The 27697-nt window shown below is 39.8% G+C and overlaps 1 protein-coding gene across 28 annotated transcripts in view; it reads left to right on the forward strand.

Moving 5' to 3' along the window:
- The first annotated feature begins 603 nt into the window (after positions 1–603).
- TNRC6B (trinucleotide repeat containing adaptor 6B) overlaps positions 604–27697 on the forward strand; it is a 134602-nt gene continuing 107508 nt past the window's right edge. For 10 of the 28 annotated variants that reach the window (XM_082309879.1, XM_082309901.1, XM_082309880.1 and 7 more), the window contains exons 1-3: positions 2915–2939; positions 17408–17480; positions 22501–22599. In XM_082309879.1, the coding sequence (XP_082166005.1) occupies positions 2930–2939; positions 17408–17480; positions 22501–22599 (182 nt within the window). In that variant the 5' untranslated portion in view covers positions 2915–2929. Of the gene's footprint in view, positions 672–827; positions 934–1133; positions 1175–1204; positions 1365–2914; positions 2940–10975; positions 11002–17405; positions 17481–22500; positions 22600–27697 lie in introns of those variants that run through there. The other 18 variants (XM_082309906.1, XM_082309902.1, XM_082309884.1 and 15 more) reach the window with 13 other exon arrangements.

Here is a 27697-nt window from a genome sequence, read left to right on the forward strand (position 1 = left end):
TCCTCCCCTTCCCCTCACCCGCCCCGCCAACGGCCGCCGCGGCGCCTCGCGGGCCCCCGTCACGTGCGCAACTCCCCGGGACACGTGGGGCCGGGCAGTCACGCAGCATCGCCCCGCCCACCGCCTCACGCGGCCCGGCACCTCCCTCCCCGCCCCACTCCGCGCTCCAGGCAGATTGACAGTGAAATCAGCCAATCAAAGACAACTTCTTCCCCTCTCCCGCGCGCCCTCCCCCCCCGCCTCCGGTTGCTGTGTCATCCGGCGGCTGACATCGGGGGCGGCTGCCAGTTGGCTGCGTAGGCGTCGGCCTCCCGCCAATGGCCTCGCGGGCCGCACGACTGACATCTCCCCTGACCAATAGTTGTTTGAGGGCGGGCGTGTCCCCGAGGGGAGGGGCGGAGCAAGGGGTAAATGTCGTTGGGGGTCGGTGGGCAGTGTGGCGTTGCTGCTGTTCCGCGGCGGGGGTGCTTGGCGCCGCTGAGCGGCGATAGCCGCGGCCGTAGTCGTTATCGCGTGTGCCCGTCACAGCGCCCCGCCCTGGGGGCCGGCAAATGAAGGAGGCACACTGACGTAGCCTCCCCTCCCGCCTCGGCTGAGGAGGGCCCCAGCGCTGCCGCGAAGAGGCCGCCAAGGAGAGCAGCTCGGTGGGCGGGTCTTCGTGCTGTTGTGGTGTAAGGGGCACATCCCTTCTCCAATGGTGTCCGAGGGTGCAACCCGCAACCCAATCCGTGGCGCGGAAGGGCGGGGCAAGTAGGGGCGGGCGAGCGGGTGCCCCATTTAAGGGGCAAATCTCGCAGCCAACTGGCAGAAAGGAAGAAGGGGTGGGAGCCAGTGAGGGTTGCGAAGGGGGCAATATTAACCGATGATAGTCAGCAAGTGCAGCCAATCAGCGAGGGTGTAGTGACGCGACAGCCCAGTTAGAGGCGCTGGGAGGTGGGTGTTCCGCTGTGATTGACGTGGGCCGTGGCTAATGGGCGGAGAGATCCCCGAGGCTCTTCCCAATGGGCAGCGTGTAGGGGCGGAAAGGGGAGCGGAGGGAGAAGACGAGCAGGCGGAGCGGCCAATGAGCGTGGGGGTCGGCGGGGCGCCGTCCAATGGGCGGTGCGAGGGGCGGTGCGGGGGCGTGTCTCGGTGTGTTTGGGTTCGTGCTCCTCGGGGGAGGGAGACGGCGGCGAGGAAAGTTTGGGGTTGTTTTTTTTTTTTTTTTTTTTTTTTTGGTGGGGTTTTTGGAGGGCGGGGGGGCGTTTTTCGCAGCTTCTTCGCGTTTGTTCCCTGGGTTCGTGTTTCCCGGGCGGGCGGGCGGGCGGAGCCGCCCCCGGCACTGAGAAGAAGGGGGCTCAGCGCACCGCGGCGGCGCCTCAGCGGTGAGTGCGGGACAGGCCCCCCCATTCCTCCCCCCCCGTCCCCGGGCGGAGGGCGGGCGGGCCGCCGGCCTCCCTCGGGGCCCTTCCCGCCCTGGGGACCCTCCCGCCGCCTGTGAGGGGGCCTTTGGCGCCGAGCGCGGGCGCCCCCTCCCCCCTCCCCGAGCTGCGGTGCCTCGGGTGGGGGGGGAGGGGAGGGGGGGCCGGGCCGGGCCGGCGGGAGGGGCCCCGAACGGCGGCTCAAGGGCGCTGCCCCAGCGGCGCCGGGGCTGCTGCTCCCCCCGCTCCGCCCTGGCGAGCGCCTGTCCCGGGGCAGAGCCGGGCTCGTGCCGCCCCCTCCCCGCCGCCCGCCTCACGTGCGGCCGTCGCCCGTCGCGGCTGCGGCCCGCCGCCGCAGAGGGTGCCCCCCGCCGCCCCCGCCGGTTTTCCCGACAGGGCCCCGGCGGGAGGCGCGGGCGGCCCCCAGGCCGCTGGCCGGCGGCCGTGGTGCGCAGCGCCGTGCGCTCGGCTGGCTGCCGAGCCCCGGGAAGAGCCGCCCGCCGGCTCGCCCGGGCCGGGCAAAATGTGCGGCGGCGGAAAGACCCCGAGGAGCCTTTTTGTGGCTGGGGAGAAAAGTGCTTTTGTGTGGTGTGGGGACAGTCCTGAGGTTACGTTGATACCACTACAAGCCGCACTGGATGTGTTGAGCATGATGCTAGTTAAAATGTGTGTATGTGGGTGGGAGGGAGGAGTGACCGTGCTCAGAGGTGTGTCCCAGGCGGAAAAAAAAAAAACACAAAAAACAAAAAACAAAACCAACTTTCCCGAGCTGTTTGTAGCAAAATGAGCGAATGTTTGTGTCTGGAGAAACTTCGCTGGCTGTGGATAACGCTGCTTGTGGCATGGTTATCTTGCAAGCTCAAATCTGCTTTATGGAAATGCATGTAGGAGTATCTACTACAGGATAGAACTGAGGCTTGTTGAGTAAAACCAAGTTTCAACAAAGTGTTTTCCTAGCTAAAGTAGACATGCTCATTACTGCAAACGGTACTTCATTGGTCCATGTTTAACATTTCACAAACTTTAAGGAATATTTATTAAGATATCTCTCCGTAAATTTAACCGTTTTTTTTTTTTTTGGTGCAATCCATAATTATTATTTTTTAAATCATGACTTGTTAGGTTTCAGTGTCGCATTTTCATCCTCTATAAAACCTGTGAATCTTCCTGAGAAATAGTAGGTGGATCTTCAGGGTTTGTATACCTCCGTATTTGAAAGGTCTCTTTTACTTAGTATTTTCCAGTAATATTGCTATCCAGATGAATTGGATTTTTAGTTTCTGCTACAAGTGTTGTAGAGGTAATAGCTTAGATTCGCAGGGCTGTTACATACATGCACAAATTCAAGAAGCTTTGTAGTTAGTTTATCTACACTGGAGTAGTGCAACAATTCCGTCCTCTCCTATGGTGACTCTCTCCAATGGTACAGATTCCTTGGAACATGCGTGCTGTTGAGAAGCTGGGAAAATACTGTCATCTGCTGCATTACCTGAGGTCCTGAATTTAAAGATAAGGTCAAGTTTTTCTACATGATCCACGGTTAGTGCAAGTACTGCCATGTAGATATAACTCAGGGAGTGGTTTGTAAGGGTGACTTTTCACCTGTGTTTAACTAAGTTGCAGGTAAAACTAGTCAATTCTGCAGTGAAGAAATCATCCTGCAAAAAGTTGAGGCTGGGGAAGGGGGAATGGAGCCCCGAGCAGCAGTAAGTGTGTGTTAGCTTTTCTGCTGTGAAGTTCTGGCGGCAATAAGGCGCAGGCACATCTTTCTTTGTAGAAACTAGGTGAGGTTATCATTATACCTTTTACTTTCATCTTGGTTAGCTATATTGCATGTAAATGTTTCGTGAATATACAATTTTATGTAGAACTATACATATGTATAGAATTAGCTCAGAAGTTTCAGTGCTAGTTGGTAAAATTCTAATGTGCATACTTCTCGTGTGAACTTGGTCTTGGTTTCTGTTTTCTCGTAATGTTGTTATCGGGATGCTTGGTAAAGGGAATCACTTCAATCCTGTAATGTGGAAGTACTGGGAAAAAAAAAAGAAAAAACAGTCAGTGTCTCTTGATTAGGCAGCCTTATGAATTGGTGCATTACTGCAGTTTCTGTATAGCTGCAAATTTAGCTGGAAATCTAAGCTTTCATTTAAATAATAAGCTCAAATATTTGGAAATAAAAATCTTGAAACTGTGAATCAAAAAAGGCTTCGTCTACCAGAGTTTGTGTGACTGAATAGTCCAATAAAACATTTAGGTAGAATGTTGTCATGGCTTTGCTTGGTGATGAATGTTTGATCATTGAAACTTGATGTTGGAGGATGATGACTTGAAGAGGAGGGAGCTTCAGGAGAGAATTTTGCGTAGTTCTGAGGTAGTGTATTTTACCTGGGATCTTCCTCCTGTCGTAGGAAGTATGAAATTAGAAATAAATTTGTTTTGAAGAAGTAATGCATAATATACATCATATATAGAGATAGCTGCATCTAGAACAATGGGATGAATAGCTGCATCCAGAATGATGGAAAGAATTAGAGGACTGCTATAGAATAACTCATTTGAAAATATGTTCAAACAGGGTTTGTTCTCTTGGGTTTTTGAGTGGGTTTTTGGGGGGGGGGGGTGTTTCTCCAGTAAAGATGGTGTATTTCTGCTCACAGAAGAAACTGGATTTACAATTAAGCAGTATAAAGTAGAGATCATAGAATAAGTCTAAGGAGCTTAGTTATTGACTTGAATGAGTTTATTAATAGTCTGCTTAATGGTTCAGTTACTTTATTCTCCATTTCTGCAGAATGCTTGGATGCAAAGTCTCTTGTCCTAGTCACTTACTGCCATTATCATGTTTATTTTCTCGGAATGTCTTTTTATACATAGATATTGTCTGGTTTGTGCAATAATAGTAATAATAACGATTAACAGTCATTTTCCAGCTTCTTTGCAATGGCTTTCCTCAGTAATTGCTCTCTAGTGCTACTATTAGATTCACAAGTTCTGTCTATACTGAAGATTTACAAATTCTGCAATACTTCTACTTACAGAGTACCTTACAGCTATTCAATTCTTTATTATTAGATTTTATTTTTCACTCAGCCTTTTTCTGTGTATAATTTCTGGATCAGTAAATGTGTCATTGTAAAGAACGGGCATTGCTTGTCTTCGTATGATAAGTTAAGCATATTTAGCACATAGATAAGAGGGGGAAGTACCTGATACGAGCAAATATATACCAGTGGTTTTCTTTTAACTTAAAAGTTTTCTGTCACCTCAGTGCTTATAAAATGTGTTTGCCTGAATTATCTCTGGAATTGCTTTTAATGATCTATTTGTTGCAATTTCAGAAATCTTACTTGTGAAACGTTACACTATCTTGGGGAAAGAATATCAAGAAGTTGTGAGTCTTCAGTTCTAATAGGAAGAACTTAGCACAGAGATGTTAAGCAAACAGTTAGTAACATTATTTCTAATTGTTTGACCAGATGTGGTAGAATAAGACATGGATTCTTGCTGATAGTCTTCCTTAGCTTAACATTTACTGCCTGTCTCCCTTTTCAGATAAAATAGATATGCCAAGTTCACTTGTTCTTTCAGCAGTGTGTGGAATAGGGACTGAAGAATTGTTTTTAATTTCTTGTGAATGCAAACTAAACTTTCTGCTACTATCTGCTAATAAAAGTAGGGGCACTTTTTGGTACTTCAGCCAGCTGTCACTGTCAGACAAGTAGTTGCGTTGGTATTTCTGCTTGTGAGGTGGTCAGGGTAATAGTAATCAGGGTATTCTGATTGCTGTTCCCTGTCACTTTCAGTGGATAGTAAAACTCTTATGCTTCCTTACATTTCTCTGTGTTACTGTTCATACCATCTTTACGTCACACTTTTTTTTTTTTCCTTCAGAGGAATAAGCATGCTTTGCTGCAAAGAGTTGGTGTATTTTTTTTTTTCCTCCTTTAGAGCAGTAGGCAGTGAAAACATTAAATAATTTTTCCCTTTGCCTTCTATAGCGGTAAGAGGGAGAGGGTGGTTTTGCACTTATTATGGTTTGCATCATGTTGTAGGGGAATGTTCTGAGGTTTTTAAGTTTTCATCAGTGTAAGGGTTGTGGTTGGAGTTTGGATGTTCTCCGTGTTTACCATGTAGTGAGCTATGGAGATGACCTTTTCCAGTTTCAGCTAGTCAGTACGGATTGCATTTCTGGGCCTTGCCAGCTTTAGTAGTTCTGAAATCAGATATCTTGCATGTATTTTCTGATTTAATGTATGTGAATTAGAAAAAAACACAATAGTTCCTCTGAAAAAATCTGGGAAGAAAACTGATGTTCTATCTGAGACTTCCACTGTTTAATAATTTTTAAATATCTATTTAGAAGGGTAAATGGATCTGAAAGTAGCTCTTGCCCAGTTTAGCTTTTAGGTCTGTGGAGAAACATAGTGCTTGTCAGGAGAAATAGGAGGTACTGTAAGGCAGCAGTCTTGCTGCATGTTAGAGGACAGTGGTCAGAATAAATGTGTAAAGTATAAACTGGTAGTCAATATATTTTGATCCTGTCGGGCACAAGATTGAAGGCTGAAAAGCTAATTAGCGGATAAAAGGATAAGAAGCAAAGTTGCAAAACAAAGATTTGATAATTTTAGATAGCCTGGCAGGGGATTAGGCAAAAGGTGATAAAATAGTATCGTGCTGCCGGTGTGAGGGGAAGCCCTCTAAGCCATCTAAATGAGAAAGTAAGAGTCATTAATGTTTTTACTTGCATTTAATTTGTGTAATTTCATTGTAGCTCTTGACAGCATTATAAAAAGCATTATAGTGAAAAACAACCTAACGAAAGGTTTTTCAGTAGTGTATTAATTTTTTTGATAGTGAAGTCTGTTCTGTATTAGGAGAAATTTGTTCTTTTATGCTGTTTGATTTAGTAGCAGTCTAAGAACAGTTTTTACGAATACTATTAACTTTCTTCTGTTAAGTTTAGAGATTTTCAGATTCTAGTCTCTGTTTTCCTAGTTGAAAATGCTTCTTCCTGTTCCTCTAATCATCTTGTATCCTAGCGTTGCAGGTTTTTTCCTACTTGAGTCTCTTTTCTTACAGCAAACATCGGTCGTGCCTTGCAGTTCTCTGCTGTGTTCTTCATGTGGCAAAAGTAGACTTTGTGAGAAAGTTTCACAAGTTAAATTGAAAGTTTGATTTTAAATCAAGAAGCTAAATGTTTGAAAAGCTGTATGTCGGCATTCTTGTTTTAAGACTGTTCTAAAAAGTCTGCACATGATCAGAACTGAGAAATGTCTGGGCTGCTCTAAGGCAGTTGCTACGAACTTTCCTGGCCCTGTGACCTCTCTGCAAAAATCTCATGGCTGTATCACGCGTGTGGTAGAAAAGGGGTTCACCTCTAGGAGATAGAAGTAACTCTCCAGGGACTTACCAGTCTACTGTGGACTAAACATGCTTTGGCCCTAGAGCAATCCACCAATGTTAATAGGAGTAGGCCCTCTTGTCTTGCTGCTTCTTACAGCCAAGAGATTTAAATTACCCAGCAACCCTGTGTCAGCATGGTCTAGTTATAAACTTGGCTGTCTTATGAGCTGTGTGTGGCTCAAGAGACATACGTTGTCCAGCTCTTCGCTTGTATGTTTGAAAACCTTTTACTGCTCTCCTAGGACATTTTTTGGATCTTTAGAAATAATCTGATGACTCTTTCTGGAGACTACTGAAATGCCATAGGGTACATTTTATTTTCTCACTACCGCTGGCAGTAGAATCTGCTTTTTATACAGCAGTACCATAACTTTGTGATGTAAAAGTTTTTCCAGAAGTTAGATTTTGTAGAAGGTTAAATCCCCTATACATTCCCTTTCTTTACTAATGCAGTGAAACACTATTTCAGATGTCCGAGGTTTCTGTCCTTGCACACTGTGACTTAAGAAACTGGAAGTTAATAATATTAGCGGGTGCAATTAGCTTGAGGAACGATGTCTTTAATACAAACTTAGAGAAAGTATTAGCATAAATTTTTGATGGAAAAAAATTTGTCTCTGAAGTAGAGGAAGGGAATGTGTCCCCTCACCTCAGCTTCTTACAGAAACTGAAATATACTTCACTGCAAAATGAGTTATGATCCATCCTTGACCTGAAGCAGCTGAAAATCACTTTAAGACGCCCATAATACATGTAACATGAAATAGTTGCTTTACAACATTGTCAGCTACTTTTATGGTTTTTAGTATGTATCTTTGTGACCCTTTCTAGGATTTTTATGCATTGAGATTTTTCCCAGATACATTTGTGTGATTATAACAATCTTCTTATATTGCTTTAAATGAGGCAGTTTAACTCTGTGTTGGGAACATGCTTATTCTGAAATTCGTGTGTTTGTTTTTTTAAGTTCAAGTTAAACCATTTCTAAGTAAGAAGCAAAAAAAAAAAAAAAAAGAGCACTTTGGCACAAATGTGTGTCCACACAGGAAGTTTTACTATTACAGCCATTGTAATTTAAATTCATATCCTTCCGTATGTATTTGGGTTCTGAGAAGAATTTGTTTCGAACTAGCTTTCTAACTTTTTTCTTTGTCAAATGGCTAAGATTCTGCCTTGTTGGATTTTAATTGCATTGCACCAGATGTCTATTCTTGCAATTAAAAATGCAGATGAGTCTCTTTTTGATGAGGAGAGCAAGAATGAAAAAGAATCAAGCCACAGTCCTTATTTGGAACTGTTCATCAAGATAAAGACCTTTTTTCATTGACATTGCAAAAAAAAATCCAATATTTAATATTTTTGAAAGTTTTCTCACATTGGGAAGTTTTTAAAGATCGATACCGTCTTTATACTAGTATTCCCCTGCCCCTCATATTAAGTGTCTTTTTTGTGGTGATTTTATACAGGCACAGCTCATGTATTTCCTAGCCCTTCAAAACAAAGTGTGATACTAAAGCTTAATTTTTTTTTTTTTAAAAGCTGTGCTTTTTTGCTTGGGTAAATGTTTGGGTGCTTCAGGATCTGCTCATCCACTTTCTGTAGCTGGTGTGGTGACAGCATGAAGAACGTGCAGATTTTAGTTGTTTTTCAATGTTTCTATTTAATAAAAGGTTAGGGGAATGTTACCTACGTTTCTGATGGTACTCGCTTTGCTGAATGGTACTTGAAAGGGGAAAAAATGTTTTTTACTGCACAGCTAGGCTTTTTTACTCACTTTTTAAACTACATAGTTGCAGTAAATTAACTGTCTATAACTTTCTTTGCTTGGCCTTTTTAATTTTGAGAGTACACTGAGAAGCAACCAAAACTGGCGGATAATCTTCTCTTTTGTTGGAAGTTAACTCCTCTGGTTCTTTCATATTTAAAAGCCAACTTACTTTCTTTTCCCTGTCCTTGGCAATTCATGTATTGCAGAAAATGGATTCAAATTGAGAAAGACTTCCTGTTGATTGAAAAGTAAATTAGCTTGTGGAGAAGCGTCTCAGGGGAAAAAAGGTAGAAGTCCCATTGTATCAAATAATTTTAACATTGGCTAATAAGCAATGGAAAACGCTCCTGACAGCGTAGCATAGTGGTGGCCTCAGGGCAAGAATACAATGACGTAATTTGTCTGTTCTGTCTCCAGCTCTAACCCTGTACTTATCCAGCGCTGGATAATGTTACTTTCACCAGTTTAGGTAACTAGATAAACTGGTACTGCCTTGTGTATGGATACTGTATGTCAGCTTAACTTGCCCCTGCTTCAGCTGGGTATGTAAATAAACTAAAAATAACCTTAGTTTTACAAAGTTTTAACTCAAAAAAAATAACTGGGAATTTTTATTACTACAGTTTCAGATTGCATAAAGGATGAACAAAAACTAACATCTGCCGGTGACAAACATTCAAACCTAGGAACAAATTTAAAGAGAGGTTTTTGGATATGGTGGGAGAGCTTGACTGTGAAAATCACTTGTCATGTATTGCAAGCAGGTAGCCAAAAGGGAGACTTGTATGGTTTTGATAGAAATAATAAAGATTGGTTACCTATCTTATAAATGCCACTTTCAGAGGAAATTAGATGTGAATGTTGAACTGTTTTGTGCCAAACCCAAAGGACTGAAAATGTAGGGCCCTGACTTCACACATACTTGAGCAGGTCCAAAACTCTTGCCAGTAGTTCCACATTCGGTAGTTCTAACTAAGCGTGTTTATCAGAGGTTGTAGTGTTGAAGACTAGGATTGTATTGCTAATAACTTTGCTTTTGTTTTTAAATTAAAAAAAAACAAAAAAAAGCCATAAAAAATGAGTGTATTACCTCATTTCTTTGAAGAAGATTGAAAAAAACATTGTTGAATATAGAGCAGATTTTTGAAAATGAGCTTCCTGTTCCTTTCTTAGGTGCCTAAATAGCTGAAAAGTACAATTCAGACTGATGTCGAGCTATAAATATTGATGAAGCTGAACTTGGCAGCTGGTTATGTTGAAAGTTGGTATTTGCAATTATAGTTTACAATTATTTGCTTAACAACTCAGTATTTGTTGTCTTCGACAATAATAGTGTTAAGATCTTGGACTTCTCTGCATATATAATCATGTTGGTAGGAAGTCAAAATGTCTTTATATAAACCAAAAGACTCGGTTATTAATGATTAGAAATGCGATAAATATGGAACATTCATTTGGAAAATTTCGGGGTGTAAACTAGCAAAGAGCGAGGTAAAAAAATAAGAGCAAACTGTGATTTAAGCTGCTTTCTCCATCACCCTCTCCCCCCGGCTCTCCTCCTGGCTCACTCTGGCTAGAAGCGTCTCCCTAAAGCTGCCTTACGGGGTGCCGTGCCGCGACCTAGAGCTGCTCTGTGGGCGGCTGGGGATGCCTGTCTGTGTGTCACGACGGCTGTAGGGGTGGGCACCAGCAGTGCCGCACTGGTGTGAATTTCCTAACAATGCAGCTCTTATTGTGAAAGATAACAAAACAAAAGGATAGTTTAACAGAGGAAACGTTGATACTCTTCTAATTATAATACAGGAAGACAGTAAGAACTAAAGAGTTTGAAAGATGCAGTCTCTTCCAATCCTGTGATGCATTTGAATGATGTTTAGGAGTGCTGTCTTTAACTCTTATAACTGCTGAAGTTACCATTTAAATGTGTCAATGGATAAGCCACCCCTCCCCCTTTCCCGTGGGCATGCCTGCTTACTACCTTATCAGTTTTAATTTAGTTACTACTGCTGGTTTTGATAAACGTACTGTTATATAGGAGTTGATGACTGTTACTGGTGGCTGAAAAGGAAACCTTCGATCCTGAGTTGTCTTTCATGGTATGAACGGTCTGATGGGATAATTCTTGTTGGGATTATCAGCAGTAAAGGAGTTATTTATAGCTTTCAGGTTTAAAGTTGAGCTGTTGAGAAGCAGGCTTCTCTCTCATCATAACATTTTGCTTAAGATGGAGAAAAGTGTTTAAAGTCTCTGGTCTCGTGTAACATCCCCTCTCCTTCTTTTCACCTCTCCTCCAGGAAACTCCAGTCCTCTGTATTCTGAAGGCTCTGTCGTTTTGCAAATGTCCTGAAATAAAGGCTTGCTACAGTTACACTGGTTTTGCTCCAGCAGTGCTGAATCATTCGGAACGCTAGTATACGTGGATTGCTGGTACTTTGAGTGTGTTGACTGCATCCCCATTTTTGCCACCGAGGCACCATTAAATTACATGATAGTTGTAATACTCATGGTAATGACTGCTTGTGTGCCATTAGGATTCCTAGCATTGCTACCATTATCAAGTAGAAGCAGTATTAGCTGTGTGAAATGGCCCCTTTTTGTGCCTGAAAAGCATTAGTTTGCAAGACCTAAGAGAACAGAAGATGAACAATTGAAAAGAATGAGTTTTTTATAGTGATTGTTTCCAACTTTGCTAAAAAATTTCTTTCATTATGTTGGCTGGGTAAAACTTTGATATAGAGTGGAAAAAGTAGCCAGTATTCTCAACTCATCATGTTTTAATTCCTAGATGCTCCAGTCATCATCAAAACTCTTACTATGCTGCTGACTGTCAAGAAGACACGGTTGGTCAGCTAAGATAGAGGGTACTCCCAACAACCTCAGTTTCGATAGTTGCCATAAACGTTGTGTTAGAGTGTTGAAGGACTTGAAGAGAAAAAGTAGAAATAGTTTTGAGGATGTTTATTACATATACATATGTACGTACACACACATACATGCATATATGTATATAAACTCGCATATATTTATATGCTTCAGCCACACTGAAAAAATAAAGTGGGACAAAGCACAAAGGACTTTGGAAAACTTAACCAGTTGGCAGCTGTGGGCTGATTATAGTTGGGACATAACCTTGATTACAGTTGAGAAGTGATAAGTAGTGTACGGTAGGCTGCTGAGGCAAAGTAGAGACAAATACATTTTATGTTCACCGTAACCTGTAAGAGATTATTTAGCAAAACCAGTATAAGCAGAAAGAAGTGAATTTTTATGCTCCTTTGTGCAGTAGAAGGTGTCAGAAAGGTGTAAGCAAAGCACTTCTAAAAACACACTTTTAAATTTACTTTTCCTTTAGTGGGAGGAGGAACATTTAGCACCTTAAATGTTTATGTAAATATTTTGGAACACTGGGAAGGTGGCAATGCAATGTTCTGTCTTCAGCTCATGTTTCAAGGCTGTCTTCAGATTCAAGAGCTAGAAACAGGATTTTTTAAACAGGAACTCTGACTTAGGGCCATTTTTGTGTAGTCCAGGGCTGCCTTTCCTTGCCCTGCTTTTGAAACTGATGATCTGGTACCCAGGTGATCAAGTGAATAAAATTTTTGCTTTTTTAAAGATTATATTTCTTAACTCGTGTCCATATTACTAGTTTGCTCAGAAAAAGCCCCATAAATGTGATTTGAGAAGTATCTTTTTGCACTTGTTTCTCATGTCCTCCTTAACATTGAGTCAAAAAGGGTGACATTCTTTAACAGCAAAAACCCAAACTCACTAATGATTGGGTTTTTTTGAGCAGATCATGTTGTGTAATTGTCCATTTAGCAAAAAAGCCCTGACATCTTCAGGAGTGTTCTATTTTATGAAAGGGGTTTGCTAATTTATTTTTGGGCTGTTGATGTGAAAAGACTTAAGTCCTGTGAACTGGGGCTTGTGTTTTGTACATGTAGGTTAATGATGTAACTTCAGTATAGTCCTTCTGTTCTCATGTTCCCTTAGAAGAGCAGTACAGACTAATGTACATTATATCTGTTCCAAGTTACAGTTATTTATCTTGTTGTTGAAAGTGGCTGTGTCGTATCTACATTAACAGCTGAAGCATTTTCCATATAGTACAGAAAATGTCAGTGCAGAGAACTTAATATTGAACTGCATATTGAATATGAAGTTGTGCAGCCAACACTGAATTAAACGTAATGGACATTTTATCCAGTGTCATGTTTTGCTGTAGAACACCACGGTGATTTTGTGGAGTACTCAGCTGCTATTGCTGAATGATGATCTCTGGATTTTTTTTTTTTATAAGAGGCTGAGGATTTCTGCCTTCTCCCATTCCTCCCGGCTGCTTTGTTTAGAGTCGTATCTTTAGTTCGTTTTTCCTTGAAGTGCTAATCCTTCCTGGATTTCCTTCCACCTAACTAATGCAAAGAGATGGTTCTAAACAATGTGAAAGAAAGAGGTTGTAAATCTTCTCTCAAGCACCAGTAGCATCTCTCCTTCTCCTACCGAATTGTTTCTAATTGAGTACAAGTTCCATTTCCCTCTTCAGTCTCCAAAAGTGGAGTAAAGTGGAGAAGGACTACCACAGTGAGACCTGGATTGTGTTGGATAATTTTTACAGTAAATCATGACTGTTGCAGTGCCAGTGTGCTGTAGATGAAAAAGCATGAGATATTTCTGTATTGTTTTGAAGTCATGAATGACTTTAAGCCAACTTCCCGATATCCTAATTGGGTATGTGATGGTTTTTGTGTATTTATGTCGGCAGCTGGTTTTTGTGAGGTGATGTTTTTAGACAGCTTGAGGCCTTTTGAGCAGAGAGTGTGCTTTCATGTTGTGGAATGATTCTGATAAAGCAACCAAGTCAGAACTAAGCTTAAAATTAAAATTTGCTGCTGTCAAACATTTACCCACTTAGCAAAGAGACAGTTAAACCACAGTGGCAGCAAAGACCCCCTTTTGTCTCCAAATTACTATTTGAATGGAAATCATGCCCAGAGAGCTCTCAGTTAATGCTAGGAGCTCAGGAAAAAATACTCAGTTTATGGCAGCTAGTCCAATGACAGGAACAGTTTGTCACTAGATAATGCTGTAGTACATTAAGTATGAGCAGTAGCCAACAAGGTGATGCAGTGAATTTAGAAACATGCCACCTGTTGGTTACTTTCATAACAAACCTTTCTTTTATGGTGCCTGAATAATGGCAACTGGAATAATTTAGATCTTAGTGATGTTAACTTGGATGTATAGTGGTAAACCAATACTTCTGGACCTCTTTTCATTCCTGGAAGTTGGTTATGTTTTGCAAAACCAAAATTGAAGTATTTAATTCCAGCTGTGGTTAAGACTGGGTGGTGGATTCTGAATGATTTGAAATGGGCTTGAGCTTTAGCCAGTTCAGTGCTGCTGATATGTTATTCTTTCAAAACAGGATTAAATACCCGATAATTGGTAGGTAATGGGATTAATTTTTACACCTAATATTTAATATTCAGGAGTTATTGTAGGATTATGTAATCACTTTCTTTGAACACACTTGTGTGTGTTCTCTCAGTTCTTATACAAAAAAACAGTTTCACCCTGTGTTTTTTCCCACTTGTGAATAGAAATTATATTTTTTTAGGGCTTCTTACTGTTCTGTTGTATCTCATAGTCTCTGTTTCTCCAGATTTGGATGGGAGGCTGGGGGGGAGAATTTGAAGAAAACATTTTCCTGATGGCAACCTGTTCCTTTCAGTTCTGTGCACCTGGAATATTTTGTGTTCCTACAGAGGCAGCTTATGTGAGGTGACCAGAAAGGAGATATTTTCTTTAAGTAAATAACTCTGTGCACAAATGTGGGAAGATGTGCAGCACCCTAAAGAACACTTGAGGAAAAAAGCTCGTCTAGGAGTCCTGACTGCACGGGATGTTTTGCTGTAGATTCCCTAACCCAGCTAAGCAAATTGCTGCACTTGACTATATTGGAACTAGAAATACATACAGAATATTTGTGGGGTTACACTATACATGCATACAGTTCTAGTCTGTCAGGGCAGGACTTAATATATGTAAGCCAGAAGTACGTAGGTATAATGAATTGTTTCTGCTATGGCAAGATAATAAAGACTGAGTCTTGATCTTTCAGTGTGTCTGGGTGCCTGAATTAATAAGTAAGTGTTGTAGTTAGCTGATTAATACTTCCTTATGAACTGTCACAGTTCTTGGAGGGAAGGGAGAGGTCCCCCCTTTCGTTCTGTCAAAGGAATGGTGGGTTTGTGGGTGGGGTTTTTGTTTGTGTTTTTTTTTTTTTTTTCCTTTTTCTCCCCTCTGGCTACCTAATCAAACTATGTCTGCTTTCCTGGCTAAGATTTTTCCTGTGCAGTCCAGGCAAGTGGGTTGAAGCATCCTAAAGCCCTGGCTGTTGGCAGAAGTAGATACTTACTCTGAGGATTTGGATTAGGAGGAGATGTATGCATGATATTTAAATTCTGTTGTGACTGTGGTAGACACTGAGATTCTCCTCGCTGTAACATCTTTGCAGTCCTACTCAGCTACATATCGCGTTCTGTCTTTAACCCAAACTGTTTTCACTGGATCCTACTCTCTTGTGCCACTTTGACTTTGCTAATTAACATTGTTATTGCTCTAGAAACATAGGCCTAAATTTGTCAGAGTAACAAGAGGAGGACGATCAGTCTTTTCTTGTCTTATATCTATTAAAAGTTAAATAGATACTGCCGAGAGGCTTTTTTCAATTAGGGATAGGAATCCATACTCTTCTTCATGAATAAGATTCTGTAATGAGATAAGACAGATTATTGGCATAATTAGTAGCAGTTCTCTCTTTTCCCGTGGAGACATTAGTGGTCTATAAGCATGTGGTGGTTTGGCTGGAGCTTTGAATGCTTTTGCTAGATACTAATGCTACAGTATTTCAGTATCCAGCCTGCAACAACCCATTTCTGGGAAAAGCTGCTTTTTGGCCAACTTCTGCCATATTTCCTATTCTCCAACTTCAGATCCTATGCTGTGAAAAACTGCACAGACACTTCATTAGTCTTGCTTTTTCGCTGATGCTCTCATTTGATGGACGTACATGTCAGAAACACATGATAAAACTGCTAAGGCAACAACAGCCTTTGACTCCGCCTATGTGTACTTGACCGTGTAAATTAATAATAGTGTATTAAATGGTGTGTCTGGGTATTTCTGAGATGTTTTGGGGAGATGAATAATACTTTAACATTCAGTCAAGGAATCAGTTTTTGGTTTTTTGCTATAGCTTTGGAAATTAATAGGGAAAATTGAAAACTTACAGACGACAGAGTGGATTACTCTTACCTCCACATATTATTTTTAATATATTTCAGTAGTAGAAGTATTTCCTTGATCTACTACTGTCTAGTGAAGCCAGGTAAATGCAACTTGCTTTACTTAGTTTGTGAAGATGAAAGCAGTGCTAATTTTTTTCAATGGAGGAAATATTATAAAGTGGTAAATTATGGCTTCTTACTCATTTCAGAGTATGCATTTACTTATTGTAAAAGTAATGAAGAGTTTGAGTTTTATTAGACTTCTGTCTCCAGAGCCTTAGTGTCTAACAATGATTTAAAATGCCTTGCTTGGTAAAAACGTTCTCAATTTGGGTGTGGGCTCTAAGGTTGCTAATGCTTTGGGGACATCAAATATTAAGGTGATGATGTACTTAATGTACATTTTTCACTTGGAAAACTACTTCAAAGTGATTGAGAAGATTGAGCATGTTGCACATGTGCTTTGATAGTGCTTTGCATGTTCATTTCTGAATGAAAAATGAAGATTTCATACATAGCAAGCAAACAGTTAAAAACTGTTGTGAAAAGGATAATATGATGATTAGTAATGAGAAAATTGTAACTTGCTGCCAAACAAATAACATTTTCAGCATGTATAAAATTTGCAGTGCCTAGTTTAAATGATGACATTCATTTTAGGAGGTATTGGTGTTATACCTTTGAGGAAATGTGAGCCTTTCCCCGCCCCCCCCCCCCCCCCCAGTGGTTCCAGTGGCAAAGTGTGCAGAAACTCTGGTAGTGACAGTAAATCCTTGGAAGGGAATTTCCTGTTCAGTATCAGCTTGAGGTTTCTGTCATACAGCACTGTGCAAGGTACATTGTTAGACTCCAGTGTCAGGCCTGTATCTGTAGTATTTAGTGAAGATTCAGAGCAAGCTAATCAGCCAGCAGACTAAATCCTATAGATACAGGTACAAGGTACCTCTGAAATGGTTTGGTGGGTCACAGTGTAAGGATTCTTATTTTTTTTACTCAAAACTGATTATTGATCTAAGTTGCGTGGTGATGGGTGAGTAATAAGTATGCATAAGCAATAAACAGTATTATGTTTCTAACATTTTCTCTGAGGTAGTTAAAGATGCATTTCTAGCAGTGGTGCAACTTTATTCCGTAAAGCCTAAATTTGCTAAAACTTGAGCCTAAATTTGAGCCTAAGGCTCAGCAAGTAAATGCTTTTTGTGAAATGTAATTTCTTGCCTTTGAAGAATAATTTCCTAGACTGGGGTGGCAGTTGAAGTAGAGGAATAGTGAGGAGAAAGGTACTTCTCTCTTTAACTCTAACCCTAACTGTATCTCTCTTCCCCTATCTTCCAAATACTGCATAAATTACCGGGGGAGGGAAGAGGGCTGGCTGTATTGCTTCTTTTGCGATTACTATTTTTTGTTTACCCGACATGATTTTAAGATGAATATGGCTTTTTCTAAATGCTTTGGAGACAACTGACTTTTGTTTTGATATGTTTTTTATCTAGTAATGCCCACAGTCGGCTGACCTTTTAAAATTTTTTTTTGTCTCCTTTTAGGGTTTCGTTTTTGCACTGAATGTAGCCAGGACGGATCCTTGTGGGCTTTGGCAGCCCTTGGAAACTGTCAAAGGTAAAAATCAACCAAAGTTCAATATTGCATTCTTGAATGTTGGAGGTGAGAAGAACATTAGCCTATACTAGTTATTAACCAACTATAGGATATGTTGCTGTTTTCATATACTTTCTAGTGTGTTATTTCCTGTGGGTTTGGGTGTGAAGTTTTTTCTGTAACTGCCTGATATGATTTGTTTTTGTCAGCTAAAGTTGATGCGTATGATGGTTTTCTTTGATTAATTTATGACAAGATTTTAAAGTCACTGGAATCAGTTAGTGATTAGTTCCTACAAGCAATGAAGTTACATTCAAGTTTTGTTTATCTTCTGGATGCTCTTGCTTTCATCTCAGTGCCTCTCAACTCACATTTAAAGTGACAAAAAATATTCTGTTCTTTTTCCATATGTTAAATTTTATGTTGCTTTTGTACGTTCTTAACAAACTCAATGTAATGTAAAGCTGTAGCAATTAGATATATGGCTAGACCATCTGTTAAAATTAACACTCTTTTGTCTATGTACCTAGATAGAGACTAATGATTGCAATCATGTATCAATACAATTATGTCAAATAAGCACAGTCTCATTTAAGACATAGTTCGGTACAGTACTGCCTTGTTCTAACTGCTTTTTTTGAAGTATGCCATGTATACAAGATCACCATCTTTGAAGAGCACTTGTGTGCCTGTTTGCTTTGTGCTCCTGTGAGAGAGTTTGGGACCTACCTTCAGCTTCTGCTCACAGTCTGTAAAGGTGGCAGTTTGCACAGCCTTGCTGTCCTTCAAGGGTTTTCCAGTGGGCCATATCCAATTTAGTCTTTGGAATTCACAGGAACCATAATTGGTTTTACATTAATAAGTGCTGCTCTTGCAGCTGCACTCTTCAGAAGCTTGAAATAATTTTTTCTTCTACACCAAATGAAGAAAAGTTTTCCTCTTTAGTCCATATTTGTTTGCTGCTGGCAATCTGAAAAAAAAGTGTTGCTGTGTGAAAGGCCCATTTATTAGACAAGGTGCTTATTTCCAGTGATGCCTGTTTGGTGGACAGCAAATTTGAAGACATTTGGATTCCAGCGCTCTCTTGCTAATGAGGACTGTGTGTTTCTGAATGGTGAATCTTTCTACCTGGGGGAAAATGAGGTCTGGGAAAGTACCTTGTTCACTGGTATTGATTTTCAGGGATTTATAAGTATATGAAAATTTGACTCAGGTTTTACTTGCCAGAGCATGCTAGAATGCAGTAGTGAAGAGACAGTATCCATCAGGTGCTCTGCGCTCTTCTGCTTGCACTGAATTTATGACTGGTAGCTGTATCCATCATCCTGATACCACTGAATTAAATGTGTACATCTTTGCTGCAGAAAGAGGTGGAACATAAATAGGACCAAATATCCAACTGGATTGTCCCAAAGCCATATTGTTTTATGACAGGACAATATTGTAGAGGGCATTAAACTTCATAAGAGCTGCAGCTAGTTCATATTGGCGAGTGTTTTTACCTTTGAGAATAGATTCTCATCACTGTATGATATTTCAAAAAGTTAAATAAAAATTGTTCCTAACTTTAGACATGCATCTGCTACATCATATGTGGACATACTTGTGCATTGCTACTTGCCAGACCTTCCTTGGAGTCCTCACTTCAGCTTAAGTTGGTTAATTTTTCTGGAAGATAGCAGGTGAATAAAAAGATTGAGGTATTTGAGTCCCATCTGAAGTAGTTTTGGTGAGTTATATGCAAGAATGGAAGAAGAGGATTGTCTTACTTTTGACCTTTTCCAAGAGTGACTTTGTTGATAGATGTTGAATCTGAAAATCTAAATGGACTGTCTATAAACGTTATGTATTTTTATCCCCTGGGAACCTGACATATCACGTAAATATTGGAAATAAGTAAATAAATGCCTTTTGGCATTTGGCCTTTTTTCCAATCCTAAAGACGCTAGTACAAATTCTGATTGCCTGTCTATCCTCTGTGTACAAAGTAAATTACCCTGTGTGTGACCTTCAGCCCTCTGCTCAGAAGCTGGTGAGCTGAAGAGGCGGTGTCAACAACATGGAATAATTATCTAGTTTCTTCACATGCTGGCACTAAGCAGTCACTTTGTTGGCTGAGAAGTCATCCTCAGTTGTAAATGACTACTACAAAAGTCTGCCACAGCGGTAATTTCCCATGGATTCAGGAATCCCCAAATGCCTGCTTTTGGCAATAGATAAACTTGAAATGCAGCACTCTTGTGTCAGTGGCCATGGGAATCAAGGATTCATGTATGCAGAAAGAACATAAAAATGATAGTATTGAATTGGGCTCTTAGTTTGTCGCCTGATGTTTTGCCTCCTGGAAGAAGCCAGAAGCAAATGCAATGGGGAAAAATACAATAGGGTAGTGTTCAGCAAAACTTCCTCTTGCAACACCTCTTGGCTTAGGGTCTTCCTACACCAGCTGCAAGATTTTTATTGATGGATTTTCTACTCCCCTTATGAATTTTTCCAGTAAATTACAGAGCCTTTTAAAACTTCCACCTTTTTGCCATCCCATGCAAGTGAGTTCACTCTAACTGAGCATTGTATGAAATAGTATGATACATGTTTTGAACGTTAAAGCTGATAAAACATGAATTACGGGACAAATGAGTGAGTGAATAAACTGTCTTTTCCTTCTCCATTACATTGCTTTTTTACAGATGTCTCTCTGTTTTTTCTATTTCCTACTCTCACCTCTGAGCTATGGATAGTTCCAGTGTATTTAATCTGTCCTCTGTGGGAGAACTTGCTTATCTTTGTGCTTGTAGCCTTTCCATTTATTTTGTTTTCTGTTTCCTAGTTCTACTGACTTTTTGTTTTTTGAGATGCACTGGTTGGTAGTTTTTTGTCTTCTTCCAGGAGTAATATATAAAAACTGGTGTCAAATATTGCCACTTTTCATTCCTCTGGTAGTGAGGGATATTTCAGAAGATAAACATGGCAGTTTTTCAGAGGTTCTTATTTGAGTTCTTCCAACACTCTGAATGAACAGTGACCCGTCCCTGCAGTGGTCTTGCCCTGACCTGATTGGTTCTGTTTTATTTTATGAGCATCTTTTCATGCTTCTGTAGCTCAAGTTCAATCTTTCCTGTTTCTCTGATTTGAAGCTAATTCAGTGCCACAGCAACTCTTCTGGCTGAAGCTGTTTTGGCTGTTAGACTTCAGACTATCTGTCTAACAATCTGTGGATCTTCCCAATTACTTGAATCTGATATTGCAAAATCATGCTCAGAAACTCCCAGCTCCTGAGCTCTGGAGTGGGTTTCAGAAATTCAGCTGGTGAAGTACCATGGACAGGGACTGCTCGGCCTGTCCTCCACCCCTCCTGCCGCACAACAGAACACAGCCTGGCAGCGAGAAATACTTGCTACATGCAGGAGGATCTTGGCATAGATGCGTGATACAAGTCTTGTTTAGCATTTGATACCTATGATTTTTGATTATGTGCTGCAGGCAGAATATCTGGTGAGGATTTGGGTGAGAATTCTGCTTTATCCTCACTCCTCTTTCCCCAGAAAAGGAAATTACTATGCTGTAAGTCTTTACAGCTGTCATGCTTTGCATGAGAATCTATGATATTACTGAACCTGACAGCTTGTTGGCTATAAGATTTAATACGTTGTATGTAACATTTTGTAGCTTCAGGCCCTTTATGTTTGTAGAACATATTCTTCAACTTAATAGCCATGAAAGATGTTGTCTACCTGTGCACAACATACAGAAGACATTGGCAGTGCAGACAGCCTTACCTTATGAACAGGCTTTAACCTGGAAATGAAGGAGGTGCATCTAGATGAACAATTTCCAAGCTTTCTCTTTTTGACCTCATTACTATTTGCACTCCCAAAGTTGTCAGTTTCCAGGCATGGAATTGCTGCTGTGAAGTGACAGTGCTGCTGTGACAGTAGAGTCAGCAGCTCTGTAGCTGAGGTGCAAAAATGAAGTGGAGAGACTTTAAATGGATTTTAAATGCCGGTGCAATTGAAGAGTTTTAGTATCTTGAGAGGGACAGCTGTTAAAGGCCATCCGCTCTTGGCTTTAAGAGAGTTTTTAACTCAGTGTGAGCCCTTACTTTCCACATGCCTGGAATGTTACAGATCTGCTGATAGCTTACATCTTGCATTTTGAGAGTGAGAGATTCCTTCTGAATTTATGCTGGTGCATTTGATGTCCTAAATTGATTAATTTGATCCATTACCTCTGAAAGATGGCTCATCCTCTGGAATGTAAGACATTCTAATTTTTGTAACCAAAGTTTCCCTAACTGTATTGCCTTCTTCCATAAGTTACTTTACAATTCTAAGAATGGAGTTTGGGGTGTAGATTTTGTTCAGCTGGAACTGCGCTGACACTGTCAAACAAATTTAAAAATAAGTTACCAAATAGTGTTGAATATTGGAAACACTGGGCATTGTTGATCTGGGTTAGATTGGAAATGTTGACCTAAAGATGAATGACTTTATCAGTTCCGTGAACCATTTAGAGCCTAGAATGTATTTATTTCTAAAATGAAGTAAAGGAAAAACTCCCTAAAGTAAGAATTCAGAGGTACTGTGGGATCACTGGAAGTCTAACAGTTTTTCAAACTAATAACCTTTAGGTTGTCTGTAAGCTGAATCTGTGAAGCTTATATTTGCACAAAAGCTATTTCCGAGTAAGTATGAATTGCTCAGCTTTAGTCTGTGCAATTATTCCTTACTGACTGTAGCTTTAATGAGTAAACACAATGAATATGTTAAATACTCAGCAATTGCATGTTTTAAAATTAAAAAGAAAGTATATTCCTGTTAGCTGCTTTTTTTCTCTTAATGAAGTAGAGTTTTGTCTTATCCTGAATAACAGTTTTCTTACTTGTTTGTGTAAAACATATAAATTCAGCGAATATGTGCAGAATGGGAACGTTAAAGGTCATAGCCTAGAATTGTTACTTATGTGGACCGCAATCTCACGTAACACTGTTAAAGGCAGAAAAATCATTGTTTTTAAAATATTTCTTTCTTTTTTTATCCTTTAGGCAGTATTTTGCATTTCTGCAGAGCTTTGCACAGATCCTGTTCCCATGCAAACCGATGAGGGAGAAATACTGGAGGAAGGCAGTCCCAAGGTCAGTGAGGTAAATGCCACTGTGTTTTGGAGGAACAAGAGCTTCCTTGGCTGAAATGGGGGATACATGGACTGAATGTTGACCGCTAGTGATGTTTTTAGTAAATACCGGCATGCAAGTAAATAATATTTATTACCCTGGCGATATTTAAAAAATCAGGTTTTTAAAGGCCTTTAGGAAGACGGGCTTTTTGCCATCTACTAAAGATTGGGACATGTGTCTTTGGGCACTCCCAGGAAGGGAAGAGGAAACTCTTGTAAAGAAATACTAACCTTGATTGTATTACATTTATTAGAACTGGAAGGGCTTGTCAAGCTTTCTGTCCTACCTACCCACCCTCTCAACTGACTTAAAGAATTAGGCATGTGGGCCCTTAGATGCAGGTGTCAGTGATTGTGGATTACCGACTGATCTATATTCAAGGTGTTCTGCTTGTTTCCTTGTACTTGCCAGCATGTGCTTTGTTGTGAGACTGCATAGTATGGTGCTTTTAAAGGTACCCCTGATTCTCAACATACCTTGTTGGGACAAGAGGCTGTAAAGTGTGCTGTTGAATATAACGTTGGCTGTGTCCTGCTTTTTGCTTACTGCCTGAAGATGCAGATGTTGAGTCACAAATTACTTTGCTTTGCACAATGACATAGTGATTATCATATTCTTCAATAGGTTTAGAAATGTATTTTGTAGTGCTCACTATCTCAAAGAGTTAGTGTTAACTTTGCAACTGTTCTGTGTTTAAAATATGGCTCCTAAATTTCATGAAAATCTGAATCATTGTTAGCTTGCTTGTAGTTTTGTGTAAGAGACCGGCTGAAAAAGTTAAAAACTAGAGGACTAAAATTAAAATTTGTTTTTTGGGTTTTTTTGGGTGTTTTGGTTTTTGTTGTTGTTTTTTTTTCCTAGCTGGAGCTTTTTTGAGAGATGTTCTCATCATTTTATGCTCTAATAGAACAAAACATTTTTTTAAACTGTAGGCATCAAGTTAGGAGATGATTAATTATTAGAGAAAGGATTTGGCAATTGTCCTGCATGTACTTTAGGAATTGTGTTAATTTTAAATAGCTTTGAAGGAAGGCTTGCTAGATTAGGAGCTGATAAATTAAAACATATCAGTGGATGTACCTGCAGCCATCCAGGATATTGAATGCATCTCTTGACAAGGATGTGGTTACAAGGTTTAGTGGATAGACGTGTGAGAAGAAACATCATGGTGCTGATTTTATTAGCATGGTTCCTAGTGCTTACTTTTCACCAAACAGAGAGAATGTGTGTGTACATATTTATGTATATACACACAGGTGCCTGTATGTATGCATGTATATATATAGATACACAGCTTTCATTTTTTTTTTTTTTTTGTCTGTGTGTGGCAGGAAGTAGATTGAAGTAACTGTCTTGCAAACTTACTCTTTTCCTCCAGTGAAACATATGCTTTTCTTTGGTATTCTTACTTCTGGGTGTAATGGCAAAGATTGTATCTCTATTCCAGCATTATGTTAAAAAAATTTAGTGAGCTTAAATTTCAAAAAATCTTTTAGACTTACTTTGAATACCTAAGTGTGTATGCAGTATTGCTTTGAAACAATTGTCGTTTAGAGAATGTGGGAAATTTCGAATCATACATCTGGTATTCAGTGTTATTAATTAAAGAGCTATATAGGATTAGTATATATTAAGCAAAAAAGACTTATGACTACATCTAGTCCTTCTCCCCATCCTGTGATGTACAGGACTACTCACTGAAGTGTTTCTTTAGTGTGTAAATTATTATCCTCTCTTTCCTGGTCTCAGGAGAATTTTATAGCTATAACAGTTGAAGGATTTGTCCTAGAAAAAATTAGGCAAAGTATATTCCACTATATTGTCTTGTATTGTTAAAATGATGCCCTTAATTTACAAATGTTTACATGATCTAGTGAGCCATTTTCATAAAGATACATTTTTCTAAGAAATATTTTTTTAAGACTTCAGTAGTATAGTTCAGGTTTTTTCCTTTTGTCAGGACATTCCAACTCTTCCAGGCAGATGATATCAGGTTTTTTTTTTTTTGAAGAAGTTAGTTTGTGCTTCGAAGACACTAATACAACTACCTATTCATTCGTATTTTATTTGGACCTTTCGTTTCTCCCCTTCTACCCATTCCAAAACACTAACCTGTAAGTAAAAGCTAAATATATAATTATTGTTATGCTTATTGTTCAGATCCGTGGATCTTTTCTTCTATGTTTTTCTAGGTGGTTTTTCTTACACCTGTATTAAAGTACCAGCAATCCTTTCGGACCTCACTCAGTTTACACTCTGTTCTCAAAAATCCCATAACTTACCTGTTCTTTTGCCTTCACTAGAAATGGTATTTTTTGAGCCTGTAAATGATATCTAAGGAGTCATCTTCTAGCATTTTATTTCCTATGAACGTTTAAGGAGGACTTGGAATACTTTATATGTTAGTAGCTCCTTTGAAGCTCTTCTCTTAAATATTGTGGAAGTTGAGTCTGCAGCTTGTAGGTCTTATGAGATTAGTAAATGCTGATTAAGCACATTCCAGCTACTTCAGTGATGATAAGTTTGATTATATCATATATAATGTCAGATTAAGGCCCCATTCTTAGCCTTTGTTCCGAATAATTCTTTTCTAGCCAAAAGAGATTTTTTGCATGTGATACAAAGAATGAAATTACTGTTTATGGTGATTCGTAACATCTTTTATTGGCTGCCTCAGAATAATTATGAAATAAAAGTGGGCAAGCTTTCTGTCTTGAAATTACTTCTTTAGTCTTGTAGGCCTTCAACAACAGCATTAAAGCTATTGTTGCAAAAGGTGGAGGAAAAGATTGTAGAATTTATTTTTATACTTTTTTATAATAACATAAAATATAAGTTAAAAACCACTTTATGTTCAAAAGACAAAGGTCCAGGCCTACATGCCAGAATGCCTTGATATCAGCTACACTTGAAGCATTTCTGTTGAGCAGTAAATGGCCTTGCTGTGATTGTGCTTGATACTTTTTCTTCTTTTCAGAATGCAAGGTGATCAGGGGTCTGGTAGGTACCTCCCCACAGTGCAGAATTTCTCTCTTATTCAGTTTTGGTCTTGACAAGAAGTGGAAACCCTACATTTGGGCCTCTTGCAGAATGTTCCTGTTATCACTTCACCTGAATTTAAATTGAAAAGCACTTGAACAAGCAGACACAGACAATTGTCTTTAGAGTCTAGCCAAATCCCTTCCATGTTGTATTATATTTTGCCAACAAGGGTCTTTGCCAAAATGTCACCTAACAATCACTCTGACACTGTCTTAAGCTGATCTCGAGTTGAAAATTGATCTGCCTTATTTTCCATAAATATGCGTTGAACTCGAGGGAAAGAAAGGAAATATACTAACTTCTAGAGATATCTTTGTTATATGGTTATGAAGGTGCTTTGTCTTTATCACTGTGGAAAGACATGCTCATAATTTATCTTTGTAAAGAGTAAGGCTCACCACATGAAGTTCGGTATCTCAGAGTGTTGTTAACTGACTCTTCTGCTTCCACAAACAACACAGCAAGAGGGGTTCCTGTTGATACATATAGCAGGAAAAGCAGTGATTAGAATAACAGTCTCAGTTACCTGAGACTGCAGATCCCATGACCAGTTATCAATATTTGTTTCCAGAGTCTTCAGTTAAAAGAATGTTTAACTGACAGAAATGATGTCATTCACTTTGCTTTTTATGTGCTTGCCCAGTAGCATGGGAAGAGACAGTATGTTAATGCTGTCAGCAGTCCTAACTGCTAAGAAGCCTTGGTACTTCTGGAATCAACAGGGCATGACTTGAGGAACCAAATTTATTGTAGATTGAGGTATACTTGAATGAAATATTCTGGGGTGTTAGGGATGACATCAAAATCATCTTTCATGGAGATACCATGAACATCAGGATGTAAAGATTTGGGTACTGCAAGAATTAACTTTCTTATGGTGCCAGTCTGAAAATAACCTAAAAAGTTATATGTGAAGACTCTATCACACAGTGTAAAACAAATTATATACCATGATTTAGTCCTTGTGAACTGGTTTGGTTCTATAACTGTTTCAGATTTTCTGGCATCCTAGACCGAATAGTGTTCTGAGATGTCAAGACCAAGCCTTGAAGAGAAAAGGAGATTTCTTTCTGTTTTTGAAAAAGAAAAAAAAATTGTGCCTCATGTAGACCTGAGCAAGTTACTTTAAAGACTAAATATTTATGCGCTTTGAATTAATTAACATTACGTGAGGTATAATTAGAAAATTTAATCCCTACAGTCAGACATCATGAAGAGTGATAGTCTTGCTTGACTCCTATCAACCTGGCGGCACTGCTACAAAAGGTGGCCTTCATGCTTGCCTTTGTCACTCCTGAAATGAATGACAGAAATCCAGTGTCAACCTCTTGGTAATTAAGCTTAAGGAAAGTTACTGATGGACTCAGTCCTCACTTTAATGTTTGTTTCCCGCACTGTTATTAATGCATACATTTTTATTTAATTTTGTAAATTTTTTTTTTAATATTGTGGTAGTTGAGTTGTGCTCTCGTTCTTCTGAATTTTGCATGCTTGGGAAGTTTCTACAATTTTTCCCTTTAGTTTTTTGGCAGCGTATCCTTCTGTCATTCATTGGATTGCTTTCCAGCAAAGAGTGTTTTTTGCACATGCCCTCTCCCCTTCTCGCCCCACCTGCCCCATAGGCTGCTTTTGGAGAAACTTACTGTCTTGGTAGTTTTGTTGCCAGGGCTTTTCATCTTAACTAGTTCCATTGTTTGATCTCACAGTTTCGTCCTTGTTATGAAACTGTTGGAAAATGTTCTTTCTGTTAAAATGGCATAACATGGTAAAGACAGCTGGCACCTGTCAATAGCATGCTCTTGATTCCAATAATTATCTAATATTAGTGCCACAAAGAGGGGAAACAACCTGTACAGAAGTAAGCTTTTTCAAGTGAGTGTAGAGTTTTTAAAAACGTAGTTATTTTTGGCAGATGTAGAAAACTTATTTGACAGGAATATTTATCTTCTGATGAATATCACACAGCAAAGTATCCTTTCACTTTATGAAATAGTTGGGGGATGAAGTGTCTGGTTTCTGACTT

The sequence above is a fragment of the Platalea leucorodia genome (genome assembly GCF_965183815.1).
Source record: "Platalea leucorodia genome assembly, chromosome: 4".
NCBI lineage: Eukaryota > Metazoa > Chordata > Aves > Pelecaniformes > Threskiornithidae > Platalea > Platalea leucorodia.